At 35.4% G+C, this 15,189-nt stretch overlaps 1 protein-coding gene across 7 annotated transcripts in view; it reads left to right on the top strand.

Annotated features, from left to right (window-relative positions):
- The window catches only part of RIMS2 (regulating synaptic membrane exocytosis 2), a 350,682-nt gene that overhangs the window by 271,305 nt on the left and 64,188 nt on the right, over positions 1–15,189 (top strand). For all 7 annotated transcript variants that reach the window (XM_088149058.1, XM_088149054.1, XM_088149056.1 and 4 more), the window contains one exon: positions 3,821–3,921. In XM_088149058.1, the coding sequence (XP_088005184.1) occupies positions 3,821–3,921 (101 nt within the window). The remainder of the gene's footprint in view (positions 1–3,820; positions 3,922–15,189) is intronic.

Below are 15,189 nucleotides of genomic sequence, written 5' to 3'. Positions count from 1 at the left end.
TCATGCTATTCTCAGGGCTCTTCTCTGACACCAAAGTTCAAAAGCATCAGTACTCTTCCTATCCTGCTTCTTACACACACACACACACTTAATGCATTTTACTCAAGCTTGTGTTGTGCTTCCCCAACTAATTACTGCAGTATCACTGCTGGCTAGGCAGTTGTATTTAACCAGTAATTTACTCTTTCACACAGCATTTTGTTAAATCTTCCAATGTACTGTCTTTCTCAGTGTTCATCTAGCCAGTTACTAACAAGTGAACATTTAGGACATTCAGCACTCAAAGCAAAGCTTGGTTACAAATGAGTCATTTGCTTAGCTTAACCATCGAGAACATTTTTGGATCTTCTGTGTTTTGTTTATTGTAAAGATTATGCAAAAAGTAAGTGATCATGCATACTTTACATTCATCTGTCAAAGGAAAAGTATGTTCATTGTACATGACATCTTCTGTATTTGCTTTTTGTATAATCAAATGTTAATGATTTTATAAGTGAGAAAATATTCAGCAGTTTTCTCTGATAATTTTGCACAGAAGGCCAACAAACTTTGTCAATTATGTAGATAAAATCATAAAAGAAAAAATATTACTTTGATTGACAAGGTAAAGAAAAATATTTTAGTAAATTTAATTCATTTTTTAATCCATGATTTCTGTTTTTTATAATTTTCTCTTCCCTATCTTTCACCACTCATTTTTACATTTCAGTACCTAAGAATGGGGCCAAAGGTAGAGTAATTTTTTGAATGTTTCCTTATTTCAATTGTAGATGTTACAGCCTGTAATGTGTGCATAGACTATATGCTGTGTATTGAAAATATTGTATTTTAAAAATTATATTTGTAGCATAGCCTTCCTATATTCTATGGATTCTAAAGCAATTGTTAGTGGACCCACAGTCTACTTACTGGGTGGGTGAGAGAGCCAGAGAATCCCAACAGTATATCACTCAGAAGCAACATCCGTAGGTGTCTTGGGAATCTCCTGACTTCCCTGAACAAACATATCACACCTCAAAACTTCTTCCCATCAAAACCAAATTAAATATTTTTCTTTCTTTGAAATTCTTTGAAATTCCAAAGTATGTCAAATATCATTTATTTTGATCATTACAACAACATAACTAGTAATGTAATTTTGGTAATCTTTCTGTTTTTGAAATGTGATGGAAATGATATCTGCTATCTGGTGGGTCATTGGTTTTAAAATTAAATCACTATCTTAAGCAAGGGAGACATCAGCAGGCCATATTTTAACAAGTCCACGAAGCATACCTGTATGCCAGCAGTTCCCATACAATGTAACTGGGATCCTTGTAACTTTGAAAAGGCTTCTGATGCAGAGATACAGCATAAATCCAGCATTTGTGCAAGGTCACAGGTTTTATTTATTTTCATTCTGTTTTGTTTTGTTTTATTTATTTTGCAGCATTTAGATACTACAGATTCCAACAACAATATATGGAGTTACAGATAGAGTCCCCATTTGCTGAGGGTGCCAGTTATTTAGGGTAATTAAAAAAAGATACAGTAAACTATGCCAAAATAATCTCCCTAGATTGTAGGAGTGGATTTAAAATGGCAAATATGATTCAGTATAAGCAAGTTCCTAATGACATGCATCAAGGGGCATGCGGGGGGGGGGGGGGGAATCAAATGACTTAATTTATATAAAACAATAATTCATCTCTAAAGATTAAGAAAGTTATTATCACTTGATGCATTGAGATCCTCAAAAGTTTATGTGATAATAAATAGATTAGTAATCAAGGCATCGCTAAGTGCTGTAGTTGGTTTTGATACAGTTGCCCTTCTAAAAATGATTGTTCTATAAGCACAGTGAGTTTGAATTAGTGATGATGCACAAGAAAGCTAATCTTCAGGTTCTGGTAGAGTTTAATGAAATAATGGCTTAATTTATGATTGCTGTAAAACAGGAAAATTTAATTTGTGGGATTATTAAAGAAAGAATTAAAACTGCGAATATTGTAATGACTTTTTACAAATCTGATATGATCAAATTTAGAATATAGTATACCTAAAAGTGTACTGTATAGGTAGAAAAGGTAAAGAGAAGGGCAGCCAAAGTAATAATTGCGCTAGAGCGAGAACTGGGCAAATCATCTGTGGTCTCTAAAAAAACATAAAGTCACTGTTTTGATTATTAAAACAGTAAATTTAAAATTATTATTTCATTATTTAATTAGTAATGTCATGAGATGGCTGGTGTGGGTCTTCCGGGCTGTGTGGCTGTGTTCTGGAAGTTTTGTTTGTCATGAGAGCTTGAAGGTCTTCCAATGTTTAATCTAGTTTCAGAAAATAAATGTTATTCAGATTGTATCTTACAATCATATAATTCACCTCCAATAGTTAGTTACACCTGAAATCTTTGACCTCATTCTATTGTCCTGCCTATTAATTTATGCACATATATTATTTAAACATTGTGCTGAGCTCAGTTGTGATTGGTATGTAAATTACATGTGCAGTTCTCTTGATTACAATTACTAAATACTGGGTGTAGTCCAGAGTTGCCTGTATTTTTTTAATGGTTTAGAAATAGATTACTAAGTCATTTTGAAAAATGGCCTCATCTCTTTGTTCTCTCCTACTCCTCACAGACCTCAGTTTTGATATTATTTACACAGTTCACTAAGCATGCTGCTGTTTTGTTGCTCCATGTTACCACAGAGTAGAAGTCATAGCAGCAAATACTCTGTAGTGTTTTCTCTTTAGTCTAAGCTAGTACTGTATATGCTCATTGTATGATATGGCTAAAATACCTATTTATTTTGTTGGCATCTTTTGTTAGCATTTCCAACTAAATTTGAGCTTACACCTATTCCTGTTTGAAGTTTGATTCCAAATATTATTTATTAGCCAAAGGAAAAAAACACTAAAAATAATTTTCTGTTAAGAGTAAAGAGGATTCTTCCTTAAAGTAATAGTCCTTGAAAATTAAAGTCAACATATTTTTCAAGATATGCAAATGACTTATGCATCATTCATTATATACTGCCATGTTCCAAATCAGGAACTGGCAAACTTTTCAGATATTGGGTACTAAAAATGAAAAATGAAAGTGTATATTATAAAAAAAAATTAAATCTCAAAAAATAGCCAAATTTCCTAGCATTTCAGCAGTTACCCTTCAGAGCTCACACTAGCTCACATGAGAATTGGCAAACTTCGTGAGATTTGATGATCTCATGAAATTTGGGGAATATAATACCTTTTTAAAAAAAATAATTTGGGGATTCTGCAGATATCATCTAGCTCTGTCTAGTTACCTCTGGGACTCATGCTATCAGATCCTGAACTAAATGATCACTACCTCTCTTAGGAAATTGGATCATTGGTCCAATGCATGAATAAGCATGCATTTAAAATGATAGAAATGCCAGGTCATGTTACAGTTTAAGCTAGTCAGGCCTACACTACTGTTATATGATTTTTAAAAGGATATAGATGAATAATAGATATTACATGTTACTCATTTCAAACTTGTCTGTTTTCATGTGTTTTTTTTTGTAAAAAGACATTGATTTTCCCCCCTCTTTGATATTTATATACAATCCTAACTGTATATTAAAACATAATAACTTACATGGTTTAAATTAAACCAGTTACATTCATAATGGTATTTTTCCCACTTATGTTTATTTATTTTTGCCAATGAAGTTGTCTTACTCATCACAGACAAAATCATAAATTTAAATTTTATGTTATATTTTAATTAATCTTAAGTGTTGTCCATCTTGGTTAAAAATGCTGAAACTGGTTTGGAATTACACATGATTGTTTATTTTGAAATTAACAGGTACTCTGGATATTGAAGAGAGAAATCGCCAAATGAAAATGAACAAGTACAAACATGTAGCAGGATCAGATTCCAGGCTGGAGCAAGATTATCATTCCAAGGCAAGGGCATTTTGTTTTGAAAAACAGCAGAATATGTAATTGTCTATCTTGATGAGGCAGTAAGATACTAGTAATTGTTTTATGGGTAGCATATTTAATTAAGAATGCAATGCTGTTATGCATGTTTACTTGGAAGTAAATTGGACTACAAGAACACTTTTCAGCTCCTTGTACCCTTTTCCCTTACCTGAGCTTCCAGAAAAGCCCCTAGGAAGGTCAGAGGCTTCAAGAGTATCAAGAGGGTGATCCCTGGAGGCCTTAGGTTTTGTTGTCTGACAGAAACATCACTTTCCCTCTATGCCCTCAAAATGCGCTTACTGCAGAAAGTATAAAAGGCAAGAGAGTCTATAGCAATAGTATTAACTCCCATATGAATGTGTATAGCTATAGCTAGAAGATTCTGGATCATTTTCAAATCTATAATTGTGCCAAATTCACTGTAATTCTATGTAAATAAGAACTAGTGTGCTAAGAATAGAAATTACTAGGAATGTTAAGCAGCTGTCCATTTTAAAAGTAATAAATGACAAACTAATTTTGTGGTAGAGTGCAGTAATAGGCCATGAGTTTAGTAACCCATGAAATATCTGAAGTTAATGTTAAGACCCTATACTCCATTCTTTACCTTTGTGTGTAGAAATATCATAGAGCCTTCTTTTTGTAATTCATACATTGAAGGCTTAAAGATTCAGTCTTATATGTAATGCATAGGAATATACTGTTATGGATGCGAGCAGATTACTATCTGGCACATAACAGTGAGGTGTGCTTCAGTTGGTCTGATGCATATGGATTTACTGTGGCATTCAGTAAGATAAATACAGATGAGTTCAACTCTTTGGCTCTTTGGAAGAGCTACATCTTTTCCAGGAAGTGTATAGCTGCCCTGTGCAACTGCCACACAATCCTAACAAAAGGCCTGCCTTCTTGAAGGAGTTGCAGACATTTATGTCCCATACATTCTGCAACACCTTTTTTGGAACTGAACCCAAAGCCCTGTACAGCCCTAGTTTTTGTTAAATTCTGTATAGGATGATTGGCTGATAGTATTATCCTTGCTGTTGGAACACAAAACCTAATCCTCAATAAATAAATATTAGTCAAACTATATTTTACTATGTCTTGTTTTATTCATCTAATTTGATAAAGCGACTGATATACTATTAGTAAATTAGTATGCTATTTGACTGTTCAGCATACGGTAATTATGAGCAAATGTTTTCTCTTTATTCATTATAATCTTAGAAATATTGCTAAGAGTGATTTGTAGATGACATTGTATGTACGTTGTTTGCTTAAAAGGATTACATATGTTGTCGTGAAACATAAAATTATCTTATTAAGTATGATTACTAGCATAGATAATATGGTGGGTTTTTGTTTTGTTTTTGGAGATTACAGCCCCCAATATGTTTCTACCAAGAGGGTTATTTTGGGTTACTTTGCCAATAGTCTTCAGAGGGTCTTTTCAGGGAATAATGGTGCTCCTGCCAGGAGGGAGGAGTTGATAACCAGGCCATGGTTTTAGCCTTCTTTAAGATGGCCAGCGGACTTCTATAAGATGCTCTTTTTGTTGAGCCGAAGTTCTTGTCTCATTAAGATGAACCCTTCAAAATGAAATTAATACTATCAAAATGAAAAGTAGTTTGTCTAGGATTCCAGTTCTATACTTGGCTATGTAGGACATCTTGGGTGATTAAACATTTGAACATTGACTGATTCACTAATTACATTACATATGCATGAAAATTATAAAGCTTTAATACAGTATCTGATATTCTGCTCTGTGTGCGCATTTACATGCATATCTCTTATAGAACTTTGAAATTATGAGTGTGTCTTAATTCACAATTCACATAAGCATAAACGGAAACAAAATACGTATCTTTCTCAGATATACACACTGTGTACATAAAAATAAAGTAGTAATAATTCATTCTTAGCAGTAGATGAAGTTAATTCCACTTTTAACACTTAGACCAAAGGCCATATCATAGATTACTGCTACAAACTATGATGATGAAAAAATGAAAATATGTCATAAATCCCAGCCTTTCATACTTGCATCCTGATAATACAACATATTTTTCCTTGCATCCCCCCACCCCAGACCATATGTCATTCACTGTCAACTTACCAGACTTTCCAAGTTCTGCTACACCTTGTGGCACTGCCAGACATTTGGCCATCATTAATATCATGATTGAATATAGGTGAAGCTGATACATTGATAAAACGTATGTAGCATGAATCAATACTGATCTGACATTTATGGACTGAATTGTTACCCCAACCTATTGGATACATTGTTTAGACTGGTATGACTAAGCCTGAATCTGTTTCTTCTGTAAGCAGTCAGATAAGTATCCAGTCTATTTATGAGCACATTTGAAACCAACTTGTGGATATTTTATTTAATCAATTTAATCAATTTATTTAAATTAATCAAATTTTGCAGGCATATCTTAAGCAAATTTAGTGGGAGGCTAATGTTTCCACTAAATTAACATTAAGAATGTTAAGATCTTTACTTGTACATGAAATAAGGATTTCACATAAAGTAATATTTCAGGATTACATTTATTTTAGCAAGAACAAAAGCTGGTGGCTGGTTTATTCCTAAGACTGCAATTCTATAGACATTTATATGAAAGTAAAAGAATAGAGTGGGATATACTTCTGAGCAAAAAAAATAAATAGGTTTCTACAGTAAAAATTGCCAAATCTGCATGCAGACTCTCCCACTTATTTCTGAGGGTTATGGTTCTATGCATTTCTATTCACATAGGAGCACCAAATTAAATGAATAAAAATGCCCTTTCAGAAAAAATAGTAAATTGTAGCCCTCATCTGTACCAGAATGCTGAATTGGAATAGGTAAAGCTAAAATCATTTGCGTCATGCACAACTCCTGGTGACTTCATGGACATATCCCTGTAATTTTCTTGGCAATAATACAAAAATGACTTACCTTTACCTTCTACCAGGATGTTTTTTTTAGTTCCCAGCCTTGGAATTTCCAAGTGATCTGCTGTCCAAGTTCTAACCAGGTTTCGGCCATAAATTGGAGTACAGCTGAGCAATATATATGTATTGTGAAAGCTCCTTGACAGGCACAGATTGTGGCTTAAGGCATGGAAGATTCCATATAAGTGTAATTGGACATTACATTTTTTTATAACAGGATATTAAAAATCCTGTTCTTTTTGTGAAGTATTTTCTTTCCTTTCTATGGATATTAGAAATAAATCTTCATAAAGATTTATTTTGTTTTCATAAAATGAAAAACAGAAAAGTGAGGGTTTTTTTTAGTAAAATGGATTTCCACTTGGTGTAAATAGAATTAGCTAATATCCTAAAATTGTAAGAATTTTACACTAAACTGGCTGATAAAAATTAGTCTTGGGAAAATTATTTATTACAGATTAAAAGTTGTTGACCAAGGGAAAAAGGAATTACAAAACTGGCATTCACTTAAGGCTTCTGTTCAGAGAGATTTGTAGCTATATAGGAAGAAATTATACTATAGTGTATTTATCGTTTGTGCTCTTTATTCAGCATCTTAATTTACTTCTCATTCGTTGGATGAATTAACTAACAATAAAGTGGCATTAAAATGCATTTTATTGAAGGTCACTATAGTTTTGCAAAAAATTCATTTGGGTAAGGAAATCCAATAAGGATTCTCTCCATACAAGTCATCAATACAAATGTGAAGAGAAAGGATTGCAGTATCCACTTAACTGATTATGGGTATTTGGAATTTTCTTACTTGTGTATTTCCTCAACATTTTGGTATTTCTGTATTAGTTGTGTGCTCCTATGTTTTTAATTTTGTATATGACCTTGAATCTATTTTGATTCAGCAACTTTATAAATGTAATAAATTATTATTACATTATTATTATCCCACTTGTTACTTTCCTTTGGTTTGATGAGGAATCACCGATGAGTATGATTTTTGAGCCAGCTATTTATCAACTTAATTGTCAGGCCATTCTGTCTATGATTTAACTATATTGCTAACCAGAATGTTATGGAATATTTTGTAAATTCTTTGGTAAAATTTAGAAATATTGTGTCTCCAGAATTTTCCTTTTTTTGAAGATAGTCACAACTTTTTCCTGTTCCTGGTCATATGACACTTTATCAGTTTTCCAGGATTTCTCAAAGATAATACATAAAGATTCAGCTAACATGTTCTCCAGCAAACATACTGTATTTCATGATAGATACAAGCTGCGGCTGTCTTTTCAGTGCTATCATAAAAATCTAGAGAGAGATGATAGAGAGTCATCTGTCATCCCTCCAAGGTATACCAAACTTGGAAACCAAAAACATGCAAGCTAATGCTACCTTTATTATAAGGTCATAGTAACAGAACCTTGCAAGTCTGAATGCACGTCCCCCCTCCCTCCCTTTATCTTCATGAGAACTAGGGAGAGTCATGTCTGAGACACTTTCTCAAATTACATTTCAGCTCTGGACTCAGATTTTTTTCATCTGACCATTTTCTTGGTTGTGGCTCTTCCTCCTGCTCCTCAAGGTTATTTCTTCTGTCTATTATATCAATAGAGAAATTGTCATTATAAAGAATGTGTTATTAATGACAACTGATATTTTGTCAAGTAACTAGAATGCAGATAAGATACCTGATCAGAAAAGGGTGAATTAAATTTTGAATATACTAGAAGATTTAAGTAATTTAGATATCTTAGAGACAGATATGGAGATACAAACAATTTTAAAAGAGGTTGGAGAAATATTATAGAATACTTTTATCAGTATATGTCCTTACTAAGCTAAATATACTCTGAGTTCTTAAAAATATAGTTTGGAATTTGAATTGCTGTGTAATACAAGTTGTGAGAATAGTAATTTATTTTATTTCCTTACCCTTCAGAAATAAGAGATAGGATATGAGCAAAGGTATTAGCTATCCTTTTGCTCTGCAGATCTGGAATTTTACTTATTAACTTTTATGAAAACAGCAGAAGTGATTAATAAAGCACAAAAATCAAAGGCAGCAAAACATGACTTGCTGGTAAATGAGGATTGGGAAGTCCATCTGTAATTACCAACTTTTCTGGCTCATGCCAGCTGTGGCTGGAGGTAGGAAAGGAGCTTTGCTGGATTATGAGCCTAAATAGATTTATTTTCTTGAAATAAAGAGTGGGGGATGAATTATGCCAGCTGTGGCCTGGGGTGTTTGAGAGACCTTGTTAAGATCCTTTCCTGGGGAACAGAATGCTATTTATCCAGGAGATCCAAAGCCGCCTCCACGTTTTTTTTCACAGAGTAGTTGAGACTCCAACAGCAGATGCTGGAATGCTAGAATTTCACTGTAAGTATCTTTTCAGGGTACATGTTTCATGTAAAAACTATAGTATTGTAAACATATTTTTACATAGTTGATTGCAGTTCTCTGCTGCTATAGCTAATTATCATATTTCCAAAATTTATGAGCTTAAATCAGACAGTTTATACCAGCAGCTTTCCTGTTTGACAATTAGTGATAAGATGCGGATATAAATTCATCTAAATTTTAGACCTGAAAAACATACTTTGAACTTGGAGAAAAAAGTACTTTCTTTGTTTCACTAAGTTTGTACAATACTTTGGAAATTTTCAGGGCTCAGGTTTGAAGAAATATAACAAACAGATATGTTTCTGTTATATATTATATTTTTGTGAAAAGAAATTTGTTCATGCCAGTGTGATATACACATATAGAAACAAACACCAGAAGTCACCCAAAAAATATGGCTTGACGTATGCACACTGTGGTATACAGAGGTGTACCTGTACGCGTTCTTTTTAATTCTGTCAAGGGAACAGCTGAGAGTTACCAAGAATATATTTTAAGGATTCGTTCTGTATATTTAAAACATACTGTTTATTTGCCTCCAGCTGCATTGGTGGTAGCTCCAGCAAAAACACTTTCTCCATTGCTTCAGAAAGGTACTATGAAAATAAAATGTACTTATTATGCTTCTATTAAAGAAGGAGCAATCATTCTTGGTGGCAGATCTTGGATGTCATGAAAAGTGGGAATAAAATGTTTAGTTATTTAATGTATTGCTTTATTATATTATAAGGTATGAATAGAAGTGCTTATGGGATCTTCTGTTTCAGGTATTGAAATAAATTAATTGGTGTTGATTCCACAGTATTGCGATATAGACAGGTAGCGATGTCATTTGCTGATTGGCCTCAAGCAGCAAAATGTCGTGGGCCAGCCTAAACTCTACTTTTCTGAACCATGGAACATTTTGCAAATTTGGGTAAGATTGCTTGGAAGAATGAGATATTGGACTATGTAATATAATGAATCTCAAGACTGGTCTTACTTGAAGTACTTTTTAGAAATATATACAGGAAATCTGGTCACTTAAGCTTCCAAAGAATACTTCTCTTTATGTTAGTTTTCCCATACTGAAACTCAATTACTCAAGAGGTATACGGGATGTCATGTCGTTAAAAGCTTTAATGTTGTAATTATTGCCTGATCAACTACATCTAATATAATCATTGAAATAGAAATTAGTTTAAAAATGGGGATGGGGTTGTTAGATATACTCATAAGCCTGCTAGCAGAGGGATTAGTAGCTATTATAACACATTCTAAAATATTTTCACCTCCCCATTATTACACTAATGGTGGAGAGGTAGAGATGAGCACTAATCTAGAAAATGATGTAGTGAAGAGTGCATTTTGTTATATCAACTATACCAACTTCTTATTTCAACCCAAGGCTAGTACTATGAATATGTTCAATTTAGAATCCTGATAGTTGTTGAAAAGCTTCAGTTGCTTGTCACTGTGGATTTCTAGTCTGAATAACTTCTTAAAAATCTTTTTAAAAATTTGTGATAATGTTTTTATTCTAATAATAACTTTTTATCTTTTTATAATGTCTGTTTTTATTCACTTGTTGTTTTATTTTAATTGTTGTATGCCTCCCAGAGTTGCTTTGTGAGATGGGCGGCTATATAAATGTGATGTATAAATAAATAAATAATTTTTTATATATATATATACAGTGGGGCAAAAAAGTATTTAGTCAGCCACCAATTGTGCAAGTTCTCCCACTTAAAAAGATGAGAGAGGCCTGTAATTTTCATCATAGGTATACCTCAACTATGAGAGACAAAATGGGGGGAAAAATCCAGAAAATCACATTATCTGATTTTTAAAGAATTTATTTGCAAATCATGGTGGAAAATAAGTATTTGGTCACCTACAAACAAGCAAGATGTCTCGCTCTCACAGACCTGTAACTACTTCTTTAAGAGGCTCCTCTGTCCTCCACTCGTTACCTGTAGTAATGGCACCTGTTTGACCTTGTTATCAGTATAAAAGACACCTGTCCACAACCTCAAACAGTCACACTCCAAACTCTATTATGGCCAAGACCACAGAGCTGTCGAAGGACACCAGAAACAAAATTGTAGACCTGTACCAGGCTGGAAAGACTGAATCTGCAATAGGCAAGCAGCTTGGTGTGAAGACATCAACTGTGGGAGCAATAATTAGACAATGGAAGACATACAAGACCACTGATAATCCCTCGATCTGGGGCTCTATGCAAGATCTCAGCCTGTGGGGTCAAAATGATCACAAGGACGGTGAGCAAAAATCCCAGAACCACACGGGGGGACCTAGTGAATGACCTGCAGAGAGCTGGGACCAAAGTAACAAAGGCTACCATCAGTAACACACTATGCTGCCAGGGACTCAAATCCTGTAGTGCCAGACGTGTCCCCCTGCTTAAGCCAGTACATGTCTGGGCCTGTCTGAAGTTTGCTAGAGAGCATTTGGATGATCCAGAAGAGGATTGGGAGAATGTCATATGGTCAGATGAAACCAAAGTAGAACGTTTTGGTCTAAACTCAACTCGTTGTGTTTGGAGGAGAGAGAATGCTGAGTTGCATCCAAAGAACACCATACCTACTGTGAAGCATGGGGGTGGAAACATCATGCTTTGGGGCTGTTTTTCTGCAAAGGGACCAGGACGACTGATCCGTGTAAAGGAAAGAATGAATGGGGCCATGTATCGTGAGATTTTGAGTGAACACCTCCTTCCATCAGCAGGGGCATTGAAGATGAAACATGGCTGGGTCTTTCAGTATGACAATGATCCCAAACCCACCGCCCGGGCAATGAAGGAGTAGCTTCGTAAGAAGCATTTCAAGGTTCTGGAGTGGCCTAGCCAGTCTCCAGATCTCAACCCCATGGAAAACCTTTGGAGGGAGTTGAAAGTCCATGTTGCGCAGCGACAGCCCCAAAACATCACTGCTCTAGAGGAGATCTGCATGGAGGAATGGGCCAAAATACCAGCAACAGTGTGTGAAAACCTTGTGAAGACTTACAGAAAATGTTTGACCTCTGTCATTGCCAACAAAGGATATATAACAAAGTATTGAGAAGAACTTTTGATATTGACCAAATACTTATTTTCCACCATGATTTGCAAATAAATTCTTTAAAAATCAGACAATGTGATTTTCTGGATTTTTTCCCCCATTTTGTCTCTCATAGTTGAGGTATACCTATGATGAAAATTACAGGCCTCTCTCATCTTTTTAAGTGGGAGAACTTGCACAATTGGTGGCTGACTAAATACTTTTTTGCCCCACTGTATGTGTGTGTGTGTATATATATATATATGTCTGTCTGTCTGTCACATCTTACCTTCAGCATCTATAATAGCTTCCTTTTATGTTCAGGATTTTGTTCATATGCAAGGCTTAATAAAGGCTGATCTACAAAGTCACAGGATAATAAAATTAGACACTGAGATTCTAAATTCCGTTAAATAGTTTTATTTAAGCAAATTAGAATTTTAATTTTAAACTTCTAGTCTTCAGGAAAATGGGCAATCAGAGCTATCCATCTAAATGTAAATGTTTACAATTAGCAATTCAAACAGGTTTTATTTCTGTCAAATGAAAAGCTCTATCGCTTATGATATGTTAGTTTACATAGTTAATAGCTAGCTACATTTGGACTTTCTGTAGGAAACCTGGAACCATTCTGGACATTTATACTTGCTTTCTTAGCTAATTTACTGGTTAATTCATTTTTTTAAATCACTGGAAAACAGCTGTCAGAAGTCAGCCTTCCTAGGCCTCAGTTGTTTTTAAATAAATACTAAAATGCTGAAGTAACTTCTGATCAATAGCATTATAGCAGCACTTTCACCCAGCAGCTGGGCCTATAGGGTTGAAAGGATAGAAGCTCTTCTCCCCAAACCCCATTAGGTTTACACTCCCTAGCCCTGCCTCCTGCTCTATTGTAGCTACCTATCTTAATCCTAGTCCATGTGTGTGAGAGAGCCCTGCTACAATTTGTATTGCCCATGTGGCAGAGGAAAATTGAAAGATTTTTCTATTATGCAACCATCTAACCCCGTAGAGTAAAGGTATATGACTACAGGTTTAAGCCCTTCCTTTCCCCTTCAGGCAATAAATCAATCTTGCAAGAGATAAACAAAATTAAACTTTATTTTAAAAAAATCTAAAGATGAGATATATGAAACCCTGTTTATAAAAATATATGCAGTGTTCTTGGAAGACCACAAGATGGTGCCGTTCCACTTGAATCAGTGATTTTGGGAGGTAATGTAGATATTTTTTAAAGTTCTTATAAGCTTCCAAAAACTTAATAAAAAAGTACATCTTGAACTCAGCCTGAAATGCTCAACAAGTGCAAGAGAAATAGAATAAGATTTCTAACACAGAGACAAAAGTAATTAAACTTTAACACAACATGTGACTAGACCAGTTATCTCTTCTATAGAGAGAACCTGAATCCTAAAGCAAAGTTTTCTGTTTCTTTCTTCCTGGGCCTGCTTGGGGTAATCCAAGTCTCCCAGATAAAGTACAGAAACATCTTGCTCCATGTCCCCAGAATTCTGCCTTTGCCTCTTAAAAAAAGATTCCCATCCCCACCCCCCTGGGTATATAGGAAGGGAGGGATTGAAGCCATGCCTAATATGTTGTCTAACATTTAGACTGGCAGTGCTGTATTATTGTAAATTATGGCTGACTATTACAACAGGCATAAAAAATATAAAATGCTGCATCAGACCAGTGCAGTCCTGAAATACTGAACTAGAAATCTATGGAAAGTTCATTTGTAAGAGAAAAAATCAATAGCACTCTCCTGCATGTGATTGCCTCCAGTAATAAAAGTAATGTGCAACCTTTATACTACTTACCTCTGTGAAGGTATTCTAATTCCCTGTAAATGCCATTCAAGTTTTCTATCACTGTATCATATACAATCAAATTTCTCAATTTAAATAGTTTCTGCATTAAAAAGTATTTCATTTTTCTCTCCAGTAACTTCCACTATATTATTAGTACTGGATTATAGTATTAGCAAGAATGACTTTGTGTATTTTATTTGCATAATTTTTCTTTCACTTTTGGCAAGAGTAGTAGGCTACCCTTTGTATATAATAATGGCTGACCTGGCATGTATGTCCAAGACCTGGCCAGACCCTGAAAGGGGGGTGCCCCATTCGGAAATGTGCCCGGACAGGTTTACATTTTGGTACCAGCCAAGATCCCAGGGGAGGTGGGGTGGCAGTTGTCATCCGGGAATCTCTGTTGACCTTCAGGGGTGCTGCTCCACAAGTGGCCTGTTGTGAGACCCTGTTCCTGAAGTGGGGTTCCCAAAAATAGTTGGGATTGTTGTTACTCTATTTGCCTCCCTGCTGCATAGCAGCTTCCCTGCCTGAGTTACTGGAGGACATTACGAGGCTGGCAGTGGAGTTCCCCAGACTTATGGTCTTGGGGGACTTCAACCTGCTGTCTCTAGGGTGTGCCTCAGAGGCAGCTTGGGAGTTCATGGCCACCATGGTGGCTATGAGCCTGTCCCAGATTATTTGTGACCTGACTTGGGACAGTGGTCTCACAACAAACTTGGTTTTCTTGTCAGAGCAGTGGCAATGTGTTCTGAAGGGGGAAATTACATCTGTCCCCCTTGTCATGGTCAGATCATGTCCTGGTGGCCTTGATATTCTCCTCTGCTACCCTCCTCCTCAGGGAGGCGGGGCCTATTCAATTGGTCCACCCACAGTGACTGACGGACCCAATGGGGGTCCAAAGGGAGATGGGGGTTGCATGGTCCAGTGGAGGCTTTGGCCATTACCTGGAATAGGAAAGTGGCCACGGCCTTGGACAAGATTGTGCCCATGCGACCTCTCCTAACCCATTGAGCCTGACACTCCCTTACGGGTCTTGAAAAGGATTAAGAGA

This window comes from Python bivittatus, unplaced genomic scaffold, assembly GCF_059951505.1.
Source record: "Python bivittatus isolate LINGU-HERP-01145 unplaced genomic scaffold, Pbiv_v1 ctg000590_np1212, whole genome shotgun sequence".
NCBI lineage: Eukaryota > Metazoa > Chordata > Lepidosauria > Squamata > Pythonidae > Python > Python bivittatus.
Note: the sequence above shows the minus strand (reverse complement) of the source record. Positions and strands in the feature narration are given on the sequence as shown.